The sequence below is a fragment of the Bos taurus genome, chromosome 16 (genome assembly GCF_002263795.3).
Source record: "Bos taurus isolate L1 Dominette 01449 registration number 42190680 breed Hereford chromosome 16, ARS-UCD2.0, whole genome shotgun sequence".
Taxonomy (NCBI): Eukaryota; Metazoa; Chordata; class Mammalia; order Artiodactyla; family Bovidae; genus Bos; species Bos taurus.
This window is the reverse complement of record NC_037343.1, coordinates 79,594,934-79,614,616: the sequence shown is the minus strand read 5'-3', so window position 1 is coordinate 79,614,616 and position 19,683 is coordinate 79,594,934. Positions and strand designations below refer to the sequence as shown.

The 19,683-nt window shown below is 62.6% G+C and overlaps 1 protein-coding gene across 3 annotated transcripts in view; it reads left to right on the top strand.

The window, feature by feature from the left end:
* CACNA1S (calcium voltage-gated channel subunit alpha1 S) overlaps nt 1-12,826 on the top strand; it is a 56,748-nt gene extending 43,922 nt beyond the window's left edge. For 2 of the 3 annotated variants that reach the window (XM_024976575.2, XM_024976574.2), the window contains 15 exons: nt 408-536; nt 968-1,033; nt 1,656-1,747; nt 2,296-2,455; nt 3,862-3,989; nt 4,952-5,048; nt 5,896-5,998; nt 6,779-6,880; nt 7,082-7,206; nt 8,877-9,005; nt 9,611-9,861; nt 11,024-11,109; nt 11,797-11,888; nt 12,062-12,202; nt 12,307-12,826. In XM_024976575.2, the coding sequence (XP_024832343.1) occupies nt 408-536; nt 968-1,033; nt 1,656-1,747; nt 2,296-2,455; nt 3,862-3,989; nt 4,952-5,048; nt 5,896-5,998; nt 6,779-6,880; nt 7,082-7,206; nt 8,877-9,005; nt 9,611-9,861; nt 11,024-11,109; nt 11,797-11,888; nt 12,062-12,202; nt 12,307-12,558 (1,953 nt within the window). In that variant the 3' untranslated portion in view covers nt 12,559-12,826. Of the gene's footprint in view, nt 1-407; nt 537-967; nt 1,034-1,655; nt 1,748-2,295; nt 2,456-3,861; nt 3,990-4,951; nt 5,049-5,895; nt 5,999-6,778; nt 6,881-7,081; nt 7,207-8,876; nt 9,006-9,610; nt 9,862-10,219; nt 10,500-11,023; nt 11,110-11,796; nt 11,889-12,061; nt 12,203-12,306 lie in introns of those variants that run through there. The other variant, XM_059875843.1, reaches the window with a different exon arrangement.
* The last annotated feature ends 6,857 nt before the right edge of the window (nt 12,827-19,683 follow it).

Genomic DNA, 19,683 nt, shown 5'->3' with positions numbered 1-19,683 from the left:
GAATTGATGGCCACAGAGCAGCTGAGCTTCTGGGAGACTCTGCGCTGGGGGGGCACTGGGGAGGGGCGGGAGCGCTGCCGGGGTCCTCAGCTGAGTGGCAGCTTGGGGAGGAGATGACACGAGGCAGGACAGAGGGCAGGCGCCGGGCCTGGCCGCTGCCTCCCCCAGGGCGGACGGAATCCCTGTCCGCCCAGCGCACTGCTTGGCGCCCCGCCCACCCCGCCTCCGGCTGAGCAAGCCCAGGGCCCTGGGCCCCGCGAGGGTCCGCGCGAGGTCCCAGCAGGCGCTGCGGGGTGGGCTGGAAGACCCCCACCGCGACACATCCCGCACACACTGCCCTCCCCGCCTGCCTGCCCTCACCCCGCCCGCCCCCGGCCCCAGACTGACCCTGGGGCTGCGCCCCGCAGGACCCGGACGAGAGCGCCCGCATCTCCAGCGCCTTCTTCCGCCTGTTCCGTGTCATGAGGCTGATCAAGCTGCTGAGCCGCGCGGAGGGCGTGCGCACGCTGCTCTGGACTTTCATCAAGTCCTTCCAGGTGCGCAGCCCCGCCCACCCAGGGCCCCGCCTACCCCGGGATCCCCACTCATCCTGGGACCGCTCTCCTTGCACCCACCCCGGGACCCCGCCCACCCACGGGACTCCGCCCACCGCGGGACCACGCCCACCCTGTGACCACGCCCACAGGACCCCCGCCCATCGGGGACCACACCCACCCACGGGACCCCACCCCCGGGACCCCGCCTACCCATGTGACCCCCCCCACCCATGGGACTCTGTCCACCCCGGAAGCCCACCCACTCAGGGAACCCTCGCCCACCCACGAGACTGTATCCGCATGGGTTACGGGGACGTCAGGGCCACCCTGGGTGTGGCCCATGGGCCTTGGGTCCCCGGTGAGCTAAGGAAGGGCCCCGTACCGGGCGCGCGGTGGAGCCCTGCACCCTGAGCCGCCATCCTCGCCCGCAGGCCCTGCCCTACGTGGCTCTGCTCATCGTCATGCTCTTCTTCATCTACGCGGTCATCGGCATGCAGGTGAGGGGCCAGAGGGCCCCCGGGAGGCCGGCCGGCCTGCAGGCTGGCCTCTCACCAGCCTGCCTCCTGCATCCTGGCAGCCCGGGGCTTGGCCACAGCCCTAGAGGAGGAGGTGGTTCCCAGCCGGCCCAGCATCAGTCAGGAGGAGGCAGCCCAGGGGAACCTTGTGGGCAGATGGACAAGGGCGGAACTGGTCTCCAAAGCCCCTGTTGGAGGCTCTGGTGGTCTCAGCTACCCTCTCCTGAAGCACTCTGCTCTCTACATTGAGACCCTAAGTCAGCTCTTGGTTAGGAACAGTGTCCCCCTCCCAGATTAATTTGGCTTGAGGGGAAAAATTTCACCCAACCTTGGAAACATAAGTGAGCCTTGAACAGGCAGATTTGAACTTCGGGTGTCCATGTATCCGTGAATTTTTCAGGGAACTGTACTAGGGCTCCACGGGATTCATGGTTGGTTGAATCCGTGGATACAGGGCGGGGAGCTGACTGTAGACCTATACCCTGGCGTTGCTCAGGGGTCAGCTGTAGCCCGGTTTGTGTGACCTGAGGTGGAGGGTGTCGGGGGAGCTGGGGCCGGTGAGAGACCTGTCCAGGTCCACAGTCCAGCCTTTCGTGGCCTGCAGATGTTCGGGAAGATCGCCTTGGTGGACGGGACCCAGATCAACCGGAACAACAACTTCCAGACCTTCCCCCAGGCGGTGCTGCTGCTCTTCAGGCAGGAGGCCCCTGCCGCCCCTCCCCCAGGCTGTGGGAGGCCAGCTGGCTTCCTACACGTGGGCCCTGTGCGCACTCAGAAGGGCCAAGGCTTTGCTGTCCTCGGATGCTCACCCTGGACAGCCCGCGCCCCCGTTTCAATCACTCTTGGACGAGTGGCCGCCGTCTCCATGGTGCTCTGGGGTCCTGCATGTTCCCCACCCTCGCTGCACCGAGGCGGGAGGCAGAGGTCCAGTGTCCCTCGGAGGGAGGGTGGGGCCTTGACGACCTCTGACCCCACACTCCGGGGTCACCGCTCTGGCTGACCCACGGGTGACATGAGTCCTGGAGTGATTTTGCGCCTCCGTCTGGGAAGCCCCCTTTCCGTTTAGCCCCTGCCCAGGGCGCCCCACGATGGGTAGAGCAGGGGAGCCTGGATGCAGAGGGGCAGCCCGTGGACCCCAGGTCCTGAGGGGTGCCAACCTGCTCCCGAATGTCCTGCTCGCAGGGGGCTGGCGGCTCCCTCACCCGGGGCCCAGAGTGAGAGGTGCCCCAACCTGTGCCTTGCAGGTGCGCCACGGGGGAGGCGTGGCAGGAGATCCTGCTGGCCTGCAGCTACGGCCAGCTGTGTGACCCCGAGTCGGACTACGCCCCCGGGGAGGAGTACACCTGTGGCACGGACTTCGCCTACTACTACTTCCTCAGCTTCTACATGCTGTGCGCCTTCCTGGTGAGGGCCTGCGGGCGGGCGGGATGCGCCGAGCCCGGGGGAGCCCGCGCCCCGCCCGGCCGCCTCTGCCCCTCCAGGGACGCAGCTCAGGGACACAGGAGACAGCCGGGGCTCCGGCTAGTGTCCCTGCTGTGGTCGGTCTGGCTGCGGCTTCTTTTCCTGCGTGCGAGGCTCAGGCTCCAGAGCTGTTGTTAAAAGGCTTTACCTTTTTGTTGTTGTCATTAGCAATTAGCAATCAAAAAGTCAAAAGGATTTACTGAGACTCTGCACTAAAACAGAGGCTTCTATTTTACTTCCTAAATAGACAGCAAAGCCGCCTGCCCCTCCCTCTTCCCTTGGAAGAGAAGCTTGCCCTCTTTGCTAGGGGCTGAGAGTCTGGAAGCAGAGCCATCGCGCGGGCCTGCAGCAGAGCACAGATGGCTTTGCGGCTTCAGGGCGCCGTCCCTGCACACAGGAGGCAGAGAGCCCGGCAGTCCCGGACCCTCATTCTTTCTCTTTCCTATGTTTACTAAAACCCTTTGAGCATCTCATGTTCCCTGAGCTCAGGGCAAGGGACAGAAACGTGAATAGGACACTGTCCTGGCCCTGAAGACACCCGCTGGGCCAGGGGGCCGTGTGCAGCAAAGCTTGCATTTCAGAGGCGCCAGGTGACACAGAGCAGGCAAGGAGCGCACAGGGGCAGCGCTTGGGGACCAGCGTCCCTCGGGGGTCAGGCAAGAGGCTGAGGTTGGGACTTAAAGCATCAGTCCCTGGAGCCCGGGCAGAGGACACCTCCTGGACCCGAGCAGTGACACAGGCTGCTCGCGTGTGGGACGCAGTTGCCAGAGGGCTGGGAGGCAGGCCCCCTGGAGAAGCTGTGGACCCAGGCCCCATGCACACCCAGGCCCCCTGGAGAAGCTGTGGACCCAGGCCCCGTGCACACCCAGGCCCCCTGGAGAAGCTGTGGACCCAGGCCCTGTGGACACCCAGGCCCCGTGGACACCCTGGCCCCGTGGACACCCCCAGGCCCCGTGGACACCCAGGCCCCGTGCACACCCAGGCCCCCTGGAGAAGCTGTGGACCCAGGCCCCGTGCACACCCAGGCCCCCTGGAGAAGCTGTGGACCCAGGCCCTGTGGACACCCAGGCCCCGTGGACACCCTGGCCCCGTGGACACCCCCAGGCCCTGTGGACACCCAGGCCCCGTGAACACCCCCAGGCCCCCCAGACACCGCAAGGCCCCGTGAACACACCCAGGCCCCCCAGACACCCCAAGGCCCCGTGAACACACCCAGGCCCCCCAGACACCCCAAGGCCCCGTGGACACACCCAGGTCCCCTGGACACCGCCAGGCCCCCTGGACACCCCCAGCCCATCACCGTGCCACCTGCCTTCCCGTGCAGGGACCCCTCTGCTCTCCTCCCACAGATCATCAACCTCTTTGTGGCCGTCATCATGGACAACTTTGACTACCTGACACGGGACTGGTCCATCCTGGGCCCTCATCACCTGGATGAGTTCAAGGCCATCTGGGCGGAGTACGACCCGGAGGCTACGTGAGTCCAGGCTGCTGGCCCTGTGCTGGCCCGTCCCTCCCCGGCCCCCTCGCATTCTAGGCCCCGCCTGGCGTCCGACAGCGAGCCACCCTCCAGTCAGCAGGAAGGAGCAGGCTTTCCCTCCCTTTGTTACCCAAGGGCCCAGAGCAGAGAAGAGAAGTCTCTCAGGGTTGGGAGGGAACCCACAGCCCCCGGGGCAGAAGCCCCCTGGTCGACCCTGGGAGATGGCTATCCAGCTTCGCTTGGACACTTCGAGGAGCAGAGAGCTTACTACCTCCCCAGGCATTCTAGGCCCCACTGCTCAGAATGTGGTCACTGACCAAGCAGCTGAGCTGGATGAAAGTGCAGGCCCCGGCCTCACCCTACACCGACGGAGGCAGAATCTATACTGGGGTAACCTGGCCTCCGGGGCCTTCGAGTGCACTTGAACTCTGGGGAGCCGGGCTGCCTTACGTTCTTTGTAAGAAGGTCGCCTGCTCACAGTTGACGACTTTCCCAGGTGTCAGGCACTGTGCCAACCAGGACACACGTTAGCTAACCCCGTGGCAGCACCTGCAGGCTCTACCCGCCTCTGCGAGTGGGCTCTCACCCGCCTTGATGCACACCCTCTACTTCTATTAATACAGCCCAGAGCCCCCAGACAGTCTGACTAAAGCCCAAGGAAGGCTCCCCCTGGGAAAAATGAGGTCTGGGTCCCAGCCCTGGAGATCCCGCATCTGAGGGGACACTGGCCTCTTCTTACCTGCCCCCCGCCCCCGCCAACAGAGAGCCCATTCTGTGCGCTGGGCAGCAGTGAGTTCGAACACTGTTCCTTCTTCAGAAAGGAAACCCAGCTTCCCAACTCCCCACACACGGCTGGAAGTCAGGGGGCGTCCCTGTCTCCTGGCTCCCTCCCCTGGGCCCTTCTCCTGGCAGGGAGGGAGGTGGGGGTGCCTGGGGCACAGGTCTGGTGACCCCCGCAGGGGCAGGATCAAGCACCTGGACGTGGTGACCCTGCTGAGGAGGATCCAGCCCCCGCTGGGCTTCGGGAAGTTCTGCCCCCACCGGGTAGCGTGTAAGGTAACCAGCGCTGCCAGCGAGGGGTGGGCACCCCCCTCCCACCTTCACCGACCCCCACCCCCGGAGGAGGAGGCAGGGGCCCTGGGGCGGGGTGAGTGGGTGAGTCACTTTAGAGCAGTTGTCCCCTGGGTGCGCACATCCCTGCCTGGGAACTAAATCTCAGCAGCGTCCCCAGCTCACGTTTCACCCCCTCAGGGAGGGCACCGTGGGCACCCTGCACCCCAGCCCCAGCCCGTCCCCCTCATGGTCAGTCTCCCCCAGCCGCTCCCCCTCATGGTCAGTCTCCCCAGCCCCTCCCCTTCATGGTCAGTCTCCTCTAGCCCCTCCCCCATGGTCAGTCTCCTCTAGCCCCTCCCCCATGGTCAGTCTCCCCAGCCCCTCCCCCATGGTCAGTCTCCCCCAGCCCCTCCCCCATGGTCAGTCTCCCCAGCCCCTCCCCCATGGTCAGTCTCCCCCAGCCCCTACCCCATGGTCAGTCTCCCCAGCCCCTCCCCCATGGTCAGTCTCCCCAGCCCCTCCCCTTCATGGTCAGTCTCCTCTAGCCCCTCCCCATGGTCAGTCTCCCCAGCCCCTCCCCTTCATGGTCAGTCTCCTCTAGCCCCTCCCCCATGGTCAGTCTCCCCAGCCCCTCCCCTCATGGTCAGTCTCCCCAGCCCCTCCCCTCATGGTCAGTCTCCCCAGCCCCTCCCCTTCATGGTCAGTCTCCTCTAGCCCCTCCCCTCATGGTCAGTCTCCCCCAGCCCCTCCCCCATGGTCAGTCTCCCCCAGTCCCATCCCCCTGCCCCCACCCGGTGAGGACGAGCACTGCCCAGGGGCCCCGCCCGCAGTGAGCCCCGTCTCCGCACAGCGGCTGGTGGGCATGAACATGCCCCTCAACAGTGACGGCACGGTCACCTTCAACGCCACGCTCTTCGCCCTGGTGCGCACAGCTCTGAAGATCAAGACGGAAGGTGTGGGCGGCCCCTCCCCGGGGGCTGGGCTTTCCCGCAGGTCCTGCCAGGCCCTCTGAGCTGAAGGTCGGGGCTCGGGAGTCTTGGGGAGAAGCAGAGAGGAGACCCAGGCCGAGGCCACGTTAGGGCTCAGCAGGCGCCCCCAGGATCTGTAGGGCAGAGTCACCCAGCCTCTGTCCTCACACAGCCAGCTCTGATGGAGGTGGGGCGGGAGGAGGCAGTGTTAGTGTGAGAGGCGTGGGCCTGGGGGGCCTTTAGGCAGGAACTTTGGGGCAGGGCTTCCTGTCCGGAAGACAGACAGGGTGGGGGGCGGTGAGGGGGCCTCACTCTCATGGGGACCCAGCTGGGTCGGAGCCACCCCAAAGGGGACCATGGCAGGCAGCAGGCAGCGGCAGGGAAGGCTTCCCCGGAGGGCAAGGAGAGGGAAGCGGGGGATGGGGGGGGGCCAGGGGTCGGTGGGGGGGGGCCAAGGCAGAGCGCCTGGAGGGCTGCCTGGAGGAAGTGGAACAGACCAAGTGTGCGGGGGACTGATGACTGTCCTGGGACGGTAGGGAGTACAGGAGGGGACAGCCTCTGCAGTCAGCCACTCTGGGTGCTGGAAGCCAGGCCTTCTGGGGCAAACGTGACCTGAGGCTGGGCTGCCCCAGGGGCACAGCAATCGTTCCCCCCCAGCAAAGTCTGCCCAGGGCAGCAGCCACCACAGGGAAAAGCCAGCCACCATCTGCTGAGCGAGAGGTGGCCCTGTCAAGTGCTGCTGACCCGGCCTGTCCATTGCCCCAGGTAACTTCGAGCAGGCCAACGAGGAGCTGCGAGCCATCATCAAGAAGGTCTGGAAGAGGACCAGCATGAAGCTCCTGGACCAGGTCATCCCTCCCATAGGAGGTGGGTGCGCCCTGGGGGCCCAGAGGCAGCCCTGCCTCCGCGGGGAGCCCAGAGGCATCGGAGCATGGCCTGGCCCTCTATAGCTTTGGGCAGACCCCATGGGGTCAGGCCAGCTGGAGGAGGGGAGCCAGGGGCCAGTCCTCTGGCCACACGCTGACCCCAGCCTCAGACGCCCGCTGGCTGTGGTCGGCCCCTCTGCAGATGACGAGGTGACGGTGGGGAAGTTCTACGCCACGTTCCTCATCCAGGAGCACTTCCGGAAGTTCATGAGGCGCCAGGAGGAGTATTATGGGTACCGGCCCAAGAAGGACACCGTGCAGATCCAGGTAAGCCCACCCCGAGCCCCGGGGGCTCCGCTGCTGAGCTGGTCTCTGGACTCTAGCTCCCTCTCTGTCTTTGGGGGCCGGCAGGGAAGGCAGACGGGGCGGGAGGAGCTGGGACTCATGGGGGTGAGATGACGGCCCTGGATGGGAGATGCTTCAAGCTCAAGGGAAGAACCCAGAGCCTTTCCGTCCCTGGGATAATACGACCCAGAGCCATGGGTCCTACCCCCTGAACACAAGGGAGAGATTGGACTAGGTGACAGCGGTGGTCTCCAAAGAGGGCAGATTTCCTAGGGGAACGAAGGGGCTTGAAATGACCCATTGGGTATCCAAATATATGTAGAATTTTGTGTTATCTTGTCCGTTTTTCTTCTTATAATTTTTATTTTATTTACTCTTTGGCTGTGCTGGGTCTTCACTGCTTCGCGGGCTCTCCTCTAGCTGTGGCCAGCGGGGGCTACGCTTAGCCCACGGGCTTCTCACTGCGGTGGCTTCCCTTGGTGTGCAGCGCGGGCTCCAGGGCACTCAGGCTTAGGAGTTCCAGTGCGTGGGCTCAGCAGTTGTGGCTCCAAGGCTCCAGAGCACAGACTCAGTGGTGGTGGTGCCACTGAGCTGCTCCACGGCACGTGAGATCTTCCCAGGCCAGGGGTCAAACCCGTGCCTCCTGCACTGGCAGGTGGACTCTTGACCACAAGCCACCAGGGAGGCCTTGTCTGTTTTCAGTTTCAGTGTTTTAAGTATAGTGCACATAATGGATAAATTTAAAAAACATTCACACAATTGGGCTGTGTGTTCAAAATTTTATTTCAATTTTTACTGTGAAACAATCTCAGAGTTTTAAAAATAGCATGCGCAATATAAAAGTCTTTTTTTTTTTCCTGAACCATTTGAGAGTCGTGCCCAGTGTTCAGCCCTGAGCCGGTCAGTGTGTGTTTCCTGAAAACAAGGGCATGTCCCTCCGTGAGCCTTCTGCATAACCGTGACGCAGCCGCCAAGATCAGGAAACGGATGCGTTAGTCCCGTGGAATCCTTAGACCCCATGCATGTTTCCCCAGTGGTCCCAACAGTGTCCTTCATGGCAAAGGACTGGACCCAGAATCGCGTGTTGTGTGTAGCTGTGCGATCTCTTTCGTCTTTAGCTCCTCAAGTCTTTCCCTGACGCGACCTTGACACTTGGAAGCTTCTAGCCCGCACAGCCCTCAGTCTGGGTTTGTAGGACGTTCCCTCACGACAGATCGAGGGCTTGCCTCCTGGACAGGAATGTCCCAGCAGTGATGCTGGGTTCTCTTTGCAAACTGTCGGGTGACACCAACCTTGATTTGTTCTATTGCTGATGGTATGAACTCCGATCAGCTCACAATGTGGCATTAATGGCACGTGCAATCAAAAGAGGTCATGTGTGTGAAGACCGTGGGCAGTGAGAGGGTTTTCCAACCTGGAGGCCTGGGCGGGGATGAAGCCCCTGTGAGGGCGAAAGAAGACACCTTGAGAGCCGTTAGGGCTTGGATGATCCCAGAGGCTGGAGGAGGAGCCCCGGGGCAAGAATGAACAGGCCTGGGCTTTCAGGGAAGCCCTGGTTGCCGGGATTAGGAGAGAGTGAGGGAAGCAGTCTATCCTTCCCTCCTGCCTGCCCTCCTGCCTGGAGCGCCCCTGAGTCCCTTCTCCGTCCCCAGGCTGGACTGAGGACCATCGAGGAAGAGGCAGCCCCTGAGATCCGCCGCACCATCTCGGGAGACCTGATGGCCGAAGAGGAGCTGGAGAGAGCCATGGTGGAGGCCGCGATGGAGGAAGGGATCTTCCGGGTGAGCAAGGCCGTGGCCCCCCAGTGTGTGTGGTCCAGGAAGGAGGCTGGGAGCCCCGCCACATATGCGGGGCTGGGGACACCCGCTGCCCGCGGCTCCCGGGACGCCCCCCACCAGTGACCCTCCTGCCTGAGGTGCCCTGTCCTTCCTTCTAGCCTCTCCCAACCTCCCCCTCCTCCCCTGCCCGAGTCCGAGGCAGCTCCACCCATCAGACGCCCACCTGCTTCGCCGGAGGGTCTCTCAGGACCACCTCGCCGAAGTTTCTTGGGTTATTCATAGGAACGGGGGCCCAGAGAGACCCTCCGAGATGTGCAGAGCCACTCTCAAAGTGACTTGAGGAGGCGGGACTAGAGCCCTTCCTCCCGGCACCTGGCTCCGGGCTTCCCACTGCCCACATTCCTGTCCGAATATCTGGTACCCTACAGTTCTTAGGGGTGTCTTGTCCACCCCCCAAACTGAGGCCACCCTGAGGATGCTATCCCTTGTCTGACCTCAGCCTCAACCGCTCCCCTCTGGCCTTGTTCCCGCCACCGGCCGGCGTCCGGCGGGTGGGCCCTTGGCTCCCAGCCCCTGTTCTCAGTCCTCCCCTCTCCTCCTCACCCCAGAGGACCGGCGGCCTGTTTGGCCAGGTGGACAGCTTCCTGGAAAGGACCAACTCGTTGGCCCCGCACATGGCCAACCAGAGACCCCTCCAGTTTACTGAAATTGAGATGGAGGAGATGGAATCGCCCGTCTTCCTGGAGGACTTCCCTCAACGTCCGAGTGCCCACCCCCTTGCTCGTGCCAACACCAACAACGCCAACGCCAACGTCGCCAGTGGCAACGGCAACCATGGCAACAGCCCAGCATTTCCCAGGTAGTGGCAGCAGCTAGCAGCCCGGGATGTTGGGGCTGGAGTGGGACGGGTAGACGTGGCTGGTGGGCTCCGGGCCTTTGTGGGGCACTCTCTGGGGTCCAGCCTTTGCCCTGCTGTGAGACTGGCCTGGACGGCAGAGACTGATGTGGTCAGCAGGGGGCAGCCTCGGGTCGGCCTCAGTCAGCACCCTGTGGCTTTTCTTCCACTGTCTTGGCTGGTCCGGAGAAGGACCTGTTTGGTTAGGAGAGGCACACCTGAGCAATTAAGGTTCAGTCGTTGGATCTGGGCTCCAGTGGTTCCCCTCTCGCCAGCCCTGCGCTGCTGCTAAGTCACTTCAGTCATGTCCAACTCTGTGCAGCCCCATAGATAGCAGACCACCAGGCTCCCCATCCCTGGGATTCTCCAGGCAAGAACACTGGAGTGGGTTGCCATTTTCTTCTTCAGTACGTGAAATTGAAGTCGCCCAGTCATGTCTGACTCTAAGCAACCCATGGACTGCAGCCCACCAGGCTCCTCCATCCATGGGATTTTCCAGGCAAGAGTACTGGAGTGGGGTGCCATTGCCTTCTCCGAGCTGCGGACTGGGTATAATCTGTGATCGAGTGCCAGGGATCGAGGGATGAACAGAGAGGGCCTTGGCCATCGTAGTGTGGGCTGGGCTCCACGCAGACCTTCTGTTCCAGACCCGAGGCCCGGGCTGGGGTGTCCTTGGCCTGGAGAGTCTGGGTCCCTCAGCCTCGGGAACGGGTACGACAGGGCAGAGGTCAGGGGAGCGGCTGCTTCCCAGGCCAGGCTGCTTGCACCGCGCTCCAGCCAGAGGGCCCCTGAATGAAGTCCACACGCCTAGGAGGGCGCCTGCACCGCGGGGCAGTGTAATGCTGGGCGCCGTGGACGTGCAGATCCGGGCCTGTGCCCATTCCTGCGCAGTCTTGTCAGGGGTATGTGCCATGGAGTCCAGCTATGGCCAAATGACCTCAGAGAGTGGGTCCTGAGAAGACAAAGGGCCTGGGGCCCAACTAGCTAGGGACACTGAGGGAGCTGCCAGAAACGAGGACTCGGGGGTCAAGGCCACTCTACAGCAACGGGCCCAGGACCGAGGGAAAGGAAGGCCGGGATGGGGCAGCCAGCAGCCCGCGGCTCACTGGCCACACTCCCGTTTCAGTGTCCACTACGAAGGGGAGCTCGCAGGGGAGACAGAGACGCCTGCCACCAGAGGAGGACTCTTCGGCCAGCCCCGGGGGGCCCTGGGTCAGTTTCTCCTGTGCCCCTGAGGGGCTGACCTTCTCCCAGAGAGGCCTGGGGAGCCTGCTGTCGGGTTGGGGAACCCGGCCAGGAGGTGGGAGCCCGTGGTGACGGGGACCAGCTCGTCACCCAGGCAGAGGAAGGGGCCACACAGGGGCCAGAGTGAAGGCGGCGGGGTGGGGGTCTGCACTGTGAAAGGGCTCTCCCCGGGCACGCCCCTCCCCAGCCAAAGGACAGCCCCTGGACATACCGGCAGCTCAGCTCTGCCCTTCAGCAGCTGACCTGGCGGCTGCCCAGTGGGTCCTAGACTGCCGCGCGGGACAGGAGGGAACCAAGGAAGCTGCAGTTCATAGGGGATGAGGGTGCTCGGCGTGTTTTCTGACCCTGACACACTCACACACTCATGTACACCCATACACACATATCTCACATGTTCACCCACGCACACTCACACAAAGATCAGCTTGGCCAAAGCTGGTCAGGGTCTGGCGTTGATCCCATCCCAAGCCCACAAGGACAGAGACCAGGGCAAATGGGGGTGGAGCGGAGGGGGCGGGGGGTAGTCCTGCCCGGCCTGGGGTAGGTGGACCTCTAGGACCCTGAGGGCGTCAGGGTGGGGCTGGCTGGCCGAGGGGAGCTCTGTGGACCCAAGGCCCCCAGGAGGACTGAGCCCTGGGCCCACTCTGCCCACAGGGCCCCACAGCAAGTCCCGAGTAGAGTGGCCGCAGGGACAGCTGCCCCGGAGAAGGACGCCCAGGGCCCAGGCCCCCGCTGCCTCCTGCCAGGTAACAGGCCAGAGAGGACAGGAAGCAGGCTCCAGGCAGAGAGGGGGTGGCAGTGACTCAGCAGAAGGGACGGGACCCCTGTCCTCCCCGACCTGGGATCTTGGCTGGGCCTTCCCCGTCCCCATGGGCTCTGGCCTCCCTGAGGGGTCTATGCCTCGGTGCTCTCCAAACAGCACGCGGGAGCAGAGTCCCAGGTGCCCGAGGAGAGGAGCCCCACCCCAGGGTCCCTGCCCGGGGAGGCGCCGCCCGGCAGTAGGACAGAGGACGGAACCCCTGGGGGTCCAGCTCCAGCCATGGCCCTGCTGATCCGCGAGGTGAGGGTGCTGCGTCTGGGGTGGCCCTGCTACGGCCTGCGGTGGAGAGGGTGGGGGGCGGGCCACCACCTCGGGACCACCCACCCGGCCTGCTCTCCATGCAGGCTCTGGTTCGAGGGGGCCTGGACAGCTTGGCGGCGGATGCTAACTTCATCATGGCCACGGGCCAGGCGCTGGCAGAGGCCTGCCGGATGGAACCGCGGGAAGTGGAGGTGGCAGCCGCAGAGCTTCTGCAGGGACGCGAGGCCCTGGAGGGCGTGCCTGGTGCCCGAGGGTGCCCAGGCCTCGGGTCCTCCCTGGGCAGCCTCGACCTGCGTGAGGGCTCCCAGGAGACCCTGATTCCCCGCAGGCCATGAAGGCCTCGGCGTCTGCGTGGGCCCAGGCTGGCGAGACCGAGGGTGGGGGAGCTGAAGCGGGAGAGTTAGCCCGGCTCGGCAGCCTCGATGGACAGAGGGGTGGGCTGGGGCGGGCAAGGGGGTCAGGAAACGCGTCCAAGGTCAGCGGGCAGAAGGTGAAGTCACTGTCCTCACCAGCAAGCCGCGTGAGTGGACAGAGCTTCTGTGTCGTTCAGAGGCCTGGTCAGTGCTGGCAGGACATTAAAGTCTCCAGGCCTGCGACAGGGCACTGCTTGTCTCCTTCTGGTGGCCCTTCTATACCTCCCCCAGCCCTGCTCCCACGGAGGGGCCTCTGGATGGTCCTCCTGCAGGGGCGGAGGGGCCTCTGAGGATGGCGTGGAGCTTCCGGGCGTCCAGGCCCTCACAGCTGCCCTTCCCCGCAGCTCGACCGGAATCCACTGCCTGCCCACCCCTCAGAGCCTCAGGGGGCCCCGCTCGCAGCCTAAGGGAGCAAGGCCGTGGCATCCACCTCCTCGCTCTCCCTCGTTTCCTCCCCTGTCACGTGCTCCCTCTCGCGGCTTCCCGGTGACCTCCCCCAGGCCGCCCATCTCTCAAGGGAGGGCGTCCTCAGGGTGCTGGGTCCTCTCTCCTTCCTGCAGGGTCAGCCCACTCTCTAGACATCATCTTCCTCATTTAGTGCCGAGCATCCGCGTCCCCAGTGGTCGGCCCCGCCCCACCCCGGCCCCGCCCCCGTGGCCTGGTCCCACCTCTCCTAAACCCCGCTCCGTGTCCTGCTCCTCGGCTCTGAGGATGTCCTGCTTGAGCCGAAAGCCCATCATGTCCAGAGCCGACCTCCTCACCCCTCCCTGCAGCCTGTGACCTGGGGCCCCACTCTCTCAGAATCTGAGACGGACCCTCCCCCGCCCTGCCCCATGGAACCCTGTCCTTCTGTTTCTCGGCCCGTCCCCTCCTACGGTGGCTCCCCCGACACTTGGTCCTCGTTCCAGACCTCACCTACTGCCACAGCCTCCCAACAGCCTCGCAACTTCTTGCCGGCCCCCCAGCCTGACCCTGATCCTTCTAAATGGAGAAAGCTGCCGACTCAGCCCTTCGCTTAAACCCCCTGAAGCCTCCAAAGCCTCAGCATAGGGTGCACAACCCTGGCCCTGGACCCAGCCCCAGCCCTCGGGCCTGTCTACCCGCCCTCCAGCCCCTGCAGCCCAGCCGGGGATAGCTGCCTGCCTTTTAGCGAACCCTGAGCCCAGCAGACCCCTAGCCTGTAGTCAGCTTTGCTATTACTTCCTGCAGAAAGCACCTCCCAAATACCCCCAAAGGCTTGGTGGCCCCACAACACGTGTTCCCATCGCAGCAGGTCACCACTGTGACATGATTTCACACCAGCCCGAGGCCTTCCCTGGTGGCTCAGCTGGTAAAGAATCTGCCTGCAATACAGGAGACCTGGGTTCAGTCCCTGGGTTGGGAAGATCCTCTGGAGAAGTGAATGGCTACCCACTCCAGTATTCTGGCCTGAAGAATTCCATGGACAGAGGAGCCTGGCAGGTACAGTCCATGGGGTCCCAAAGAGTCGGACATGACTGAAGCAACTAAAGCTTTCACTTTCAGCTGAGGCCAGGTTGGACCAAGGCAGGAGCAGGTCCCCCAGGCTTATCCCGAACCCCAGAGCTGAGTGCTCTTCTACACAGTGCCCAAGCGCTGTCAAATAAACGCAGGGAAATGCTGACCAGTGTGGCCTCTGCCCTGGCCGGTGCCCCACCGCCCGTAACCTGGGGTCACCGCCCAGGGCTGCAGCCTTGCGCCCTCTGTCCAGGACCCGGGGAGGGGGCGGGGGCACGGGCCTCCCGAGGCGAGGGCTGCCTCCCTGGCTCCACCGTCACGGAGAGGACTCACACTTCTCCCCTGCCTCCTCCGGGGGAGAGAGAAGATAGTCCACCTGCAGCCTGGCTGAAAACTGACACAGAAAAGTCTATAAAAGGATGTCTCCATTCACAAGCGGAATTATTAATGAGCGTAATGCCCAATGTACAGAATGCCAGCTCTGCGGCAGGCTCTGTTCCAGGGGCCCCACATCCATTTCTTCTTGTTCTCAAAACGAAGCATCATCCTCATTTTGCAAGCAGGACCAGGACAGGACAGGACAGGTAATGCGCCAGAGGCCCCATGCTGGCAGGAGGGCCCCGGCGGGACTCAATCCCGCGCCGTGGCTCCATGGCCCTCACAGGAGGTCTGGCCGGCCTCCCAGCCCGAGGGACGGGTGCCTGCTGGCTCCGAGGAAGCCCAGCTCTCACCCTCTGGGACAGTCCAGGCCATTTCCTCCGCCACACGCAGGACCTTCCGATGGTCGGCATGTACAGTCTTGCCTCTCCCCAGCTCCCCTTTAAATGATTGGTGGGTGTCTCCATGGAGGGCTGCCAGGCCCCAAATAAAGGACAAAGGGAACACAGGGTGGAAGGCTGCAGGCAGGGGCCACGGGAGTGGGCAAGCGGGCCCCTCAGGTCAGCAGAGCCTTCCAACTGGGTTCCCGGCCAGAGTGCTGTCTGCTGCACCCCAGCTTCTCCCAGCCCATCCCCTGCAGACCTGTGGCCCAGCTGTGCTGGGGGATCTGCAGAAGGGGCGGGATGAAACTGGGGGCTGGGGCGGGCACTGAGCCACGTAGGGGGCGTGGGGTGGGGGGAAGCCCCTTCCCTCATCTGGAAGCTGTGGAGCTCAGATGGAGCGTCTCTGAACCAAGGAGGCGGCCTGGCTCCCAAGTGCGGAGGCGGCCCAGGTCCAGTCCCGGTGCATCTCCAGGCCCAGCTCTGGCCGGGCCAAGTGGTCCTTGAAGCCGAGCTGCCCTGTGCAACGTGACGGAGCACAGCCCTGGAGCCGGGCCAGTGGAGCCCCAAGGCCCTCCACCTGCCCCCTACCCCAACATCAGGCACTCACGCGCCCTTTCAAGCTTCTTCCTCCTGTAAATGGGGGAATGATTTCTGTTTCCAGGCTGTTGGGAGGCGTAAGTGTGACCATGGAAGGGCCTGGCCCTCCAAGAAGCAGCTGTTTGGACTGGGTCAGAGCTGGTCACTGAGAGAGCCCAACCTCACGGGGCGGAGGCTGAGCTGATGGGGCTCTGAGTCTCTCGTGGGGGAGCTGGGCAGCTCGGCTCCCAGCGCACATCTCAGCATCGGGCTGGTTCTCTCACAGGCTCTGCAGCTCCGACCCTTAGCCAGCAGGTGCGGAGGCCAGCCATAGGTCACTGGAAAAGCCACAGCCAACCCAGACCTCACCCTGGCCCCATTCCCTGGCATCTGACCCCAGTTACACATCACTCCTGCCTTGGGCCCAACAGCTATGGCAGCAGCGGACACTTGCTCCCCTTCCCCTGCAAGGGTCCCGCTGCCAGTTACTGATGCGTCAGCCGAGGGCGGGGTCTGCCCGGCAGGGCTGGATTCATCCTCCAGCTCCCTACTCCATCGTGTCCTCCTATGCCACACAGCTGTCCCCCAGTGGAGCCTAAATCTGGTTTAGAAGCATTCTAAAAGAAGCTGGCCTAGATACATAGGGCAAAATAATAATCCTGGTGTCAAACAAGAATTGAAAACGCTAGGACATCAGAGAAGCACGTGGAGGATCAGCTGCTGGGGTCTGGAGGGTTCAGAGAAGGGAGCGCCAAGCGCTGTTTGTTAAAAGGAGATCTCACTGTGGTCAGAAAGGAAGCCAAGACCCAGAGGAGGAGCCTGGCTCCAGGAGGAGGCCCGAGAGACAGGCAGGCCCAGCGGAGGGGCCGCCCAGCCCACTTCCAGTCATGGGCCCTTTAAGACGCCTCCGCCAGTTTATCGCTCTGTCATCATAGAATGATAGTAGCGACCTTATCAAACCCAGTTCATTAAGTGCCTGACGCAATGTCTCATTCAGCCTTGCGACACCATCCAGGATGTGGGTTATTAATAAAATCATTCCAGGAAAGGCCGAGTTAGCTTTCAGGCCAGGGGTCCAGCTGGGGCCCGGACACCACTCTGGAGCTGCTGATTTCCCGTTACCAGGAGGATGGCAGGGCAGTCCCTAACCCAGCCCCACCGCGCCCCCTATTGATCTGGGCCACACCCTGCCCAGCGCCCGCTCAAGCACGTGTACCCCAATGCCCTTGGCACCTGTGCGCACCCAGCAACCTTCCTCCTCCGTCCCAGCCCGTCTTCTCTGGCGGGCCTTCTCCAATGACCCCAGGAAACTCTGTCCATTTGAGAGGGCCACTCTCCACCTGGTTCCGTAAGAATGACGTCACTGGCCACTGCAGTCGCCAACCTTCAATACCCCCTGAAAGAGCTCAGGGCAGAGATCAGAAATGAGGCCCTCCGTGCTCCAGGAAAAGCCTGCAGAGCAGACCTTCAGCGTTAGATTGTTTCAGATTTTATGAGCCTAATTTCTTGAATCTTCTCATACCTAGAAAAGCACTAAAATCGTCATCGGAGACATCCATCCCCCGTGACTAGCAAACCGTTAGTGAGATGTTTTGTCGGGGGCAATACCCCTTCTCCAAATCACATGAGGCTGACCTGCTCTCACCTCTTCTGAGCAGCTCCGTGTTGCTGCCAAGAGCCCGTCTCCTGGGCTGTAGTCTTCAATAAGTCCCCAAGCAGAACTGACCTCACAGCTCTCAGTTGATAACTCTTTCTTGTTCAGTTGCTCTGTCGTGTCCGACTCTTTGTGACCCCATGGACTGCAGCATTCCAGGCTTTCCCGTCCATCACCAACTCCCAGAGCTTGTTCAACCTCATGTCCATCAAGTCAGTGATGCCATCCAACCATCTCATCCTCTGTCGTCTGCTTCTCCTCCCGCCTTCAATCTTGCCCAGCATCAGGGTCTTTTCCAATGAGTTGTCTCTCTGCGTCGGGTGGCCAAAATATTGGAGCTTCAACTTCAGCATCAGTGCTTCCTACGAATATTCAGGATTGATTTTCTTTAGGATGGACTGGTTTGATCTCTTTGCAGTCCAAGGGACTCTCAAGAGTCTTCTCCAACACCACAGTTCAAAAGCATCGAGTCTTCGATGCCCAGCACCATGGTCAGAAATGGCAGCAGCTGGTACTTTGTCTCTGAGAAGATAGATCTGTCTGGGGCCTCTGGGCAGCTAACCAGCCTTTCACAGAGGCCGTTTCACAGAGGACTGATGGGGTGCCGCGGGGAAGGCGGAATGAGCAGGGCCAGGGCCAGTGTTAGGGGCGCCACTGTCCAAGACCACCACCCTGGCCAGGCACCATGGTAACCACCCACATGAGTGATCTGACAACAGGAGGAACTTGGAACCGACAAGCGCTCCCCAACCAGAAGAATTTGAAAAGGTCGCCACTCCATACATCCTACCACCTCCTAGAGTCCTCCTGGCTGGAGTCCCTCTTGGCCGAGTGATGCCGGCCCCCAGAACGGACTCTGAGTCAGAACGATTGGCCAGACACAACTCAGAAACTAACCCCATCACCATAAAACCTGAGACTGCGAGGCACAGGGCAGAGCAGTTCTCCTGGCTCCCTTACCCTCCTGCTCTCTGCCCTGGCACCCTTCCCAGTAGTCTCTTGCTTTGTCAGCACATGTGTCTCCTCGGACAGGTCATTTCCGAGTGCTGGACAAGAGTCCACTCTCGGGCCCTGGCCCTCACAACGTTAGCACAGGTGTGTCCGTGACCGCTCCTCAGCAGGTGACGGCCAGTGGTGCAGAAAGGCCCTGCTTCCTGAGGATGCCTGCCCCCTTCTACCTGCCAGCAGGGCTCCATGTAGCCTGGAGGCCAGAACCCCAAAGGGGTGTCTGTGGTTCTGTGTGAAGAGCTAGAGTCCTGAGAGACTCTGGGCCTTGGGCATCTTTCCAGACCAGAATCCTGGCTCTGCGCCTTCTAGGGACGGCCTTATAGGTGTGGGCGGGGGCGGGGCGGGGGCGCTGCCCAAGTAACACACCAGCTCGTAGGCTCAGCGGCTCAGCACAATGAAAGTTCATTCCTAGTGGAGACCCTAAACCACGTGCGCCTGTGTGAGGTGCCAGGGTGTGCGAAGCGTCCACCTACGAGCGATTCTTGAGTGTTCTGCTCGAATTTCATTGGTCAAAGGAAGTCACAGGGCCACGGCTCACAGTGGAGTGAGGACACGCCGGCCTGCCCTGTGCCAGAGGCAGCGAGCCGGAAATACTTGCTGGAGACACTAATGACCAGACACTAGCCAAGTGACCTCTGAGCCCATTTCCTCTTCTGCAAAATGAGGACAATGAGTGTTTGCCTCACAGACCGTGAGGAGTGAAAGAGAAAGCGCATTAACACCTTCGGCCGGGGGTAGCCCTTGGGCAGGTAAAGTAAAGCGTAGACATCTTCCAGGTGGTGCCTGGGGAAGCTGACCCGGGGCATCCGTGCTCTGCAGGGATCCGGCGTGCCTGGGGCCCTCCTGCCCTGCAGACACCTACCTGACTCCCGGCCCCTCCATTGACGGAGGCTGGACCTCCTCCCCGCCCCCAGCGACGAGGACCCCTTGGGCAGGCAACCACAGCACACCCCCTGCACCCAGCCTCACACACACTCGTCCCCCACATCCTGTCCATCTTACGACAGGTTGGCCCTCTGTCCAGTCAGACGACAGGCGCTCGCAGAAGAAGGGATGGGAGCGAAGGAAATTCACTTCCATCCTGGGCAGAACCTTGTGCTGCACGCTCCGCCCAGGCCGCCCCATTTCCAGCCCGTGACAGCCCGTGGCAAGGGAGCAGACTGTCCCCATTCTGGGGTGCGGGGTGGACGATGGGCACAGCTCCCTAACTTGCCCTGGTCTCACGGACCGAGGGGTGTCGCCGTGTCTCCGTGACTCCGGCTTCCAGCTGCCTTCTGTCCCTTTGTGCAGACTCGGCTCTCCTGCAAACCCCGAGCTCACACTAGAAGTCCGGTGTTCAGCCTGTGGGTCCCACCGCACTGTGGGGGGGCACTGCCCCCTCTGGGGTTTCGGGTGCCAGTTCAGCAGCGCGCTGCGTGACCCTGGACACGTCTCTTCACCTCCTGGGCCTCAGTCTCCTCACCTGAAAAGGGCTCTTGTTGAACTAGATGACCTTAGGGCTGAAGGTTGAGGTTGCCCACACCTGCTCTAACACTGTCTTAGAAAGCACTGCAGAGAAGAAGGGATGAAGCT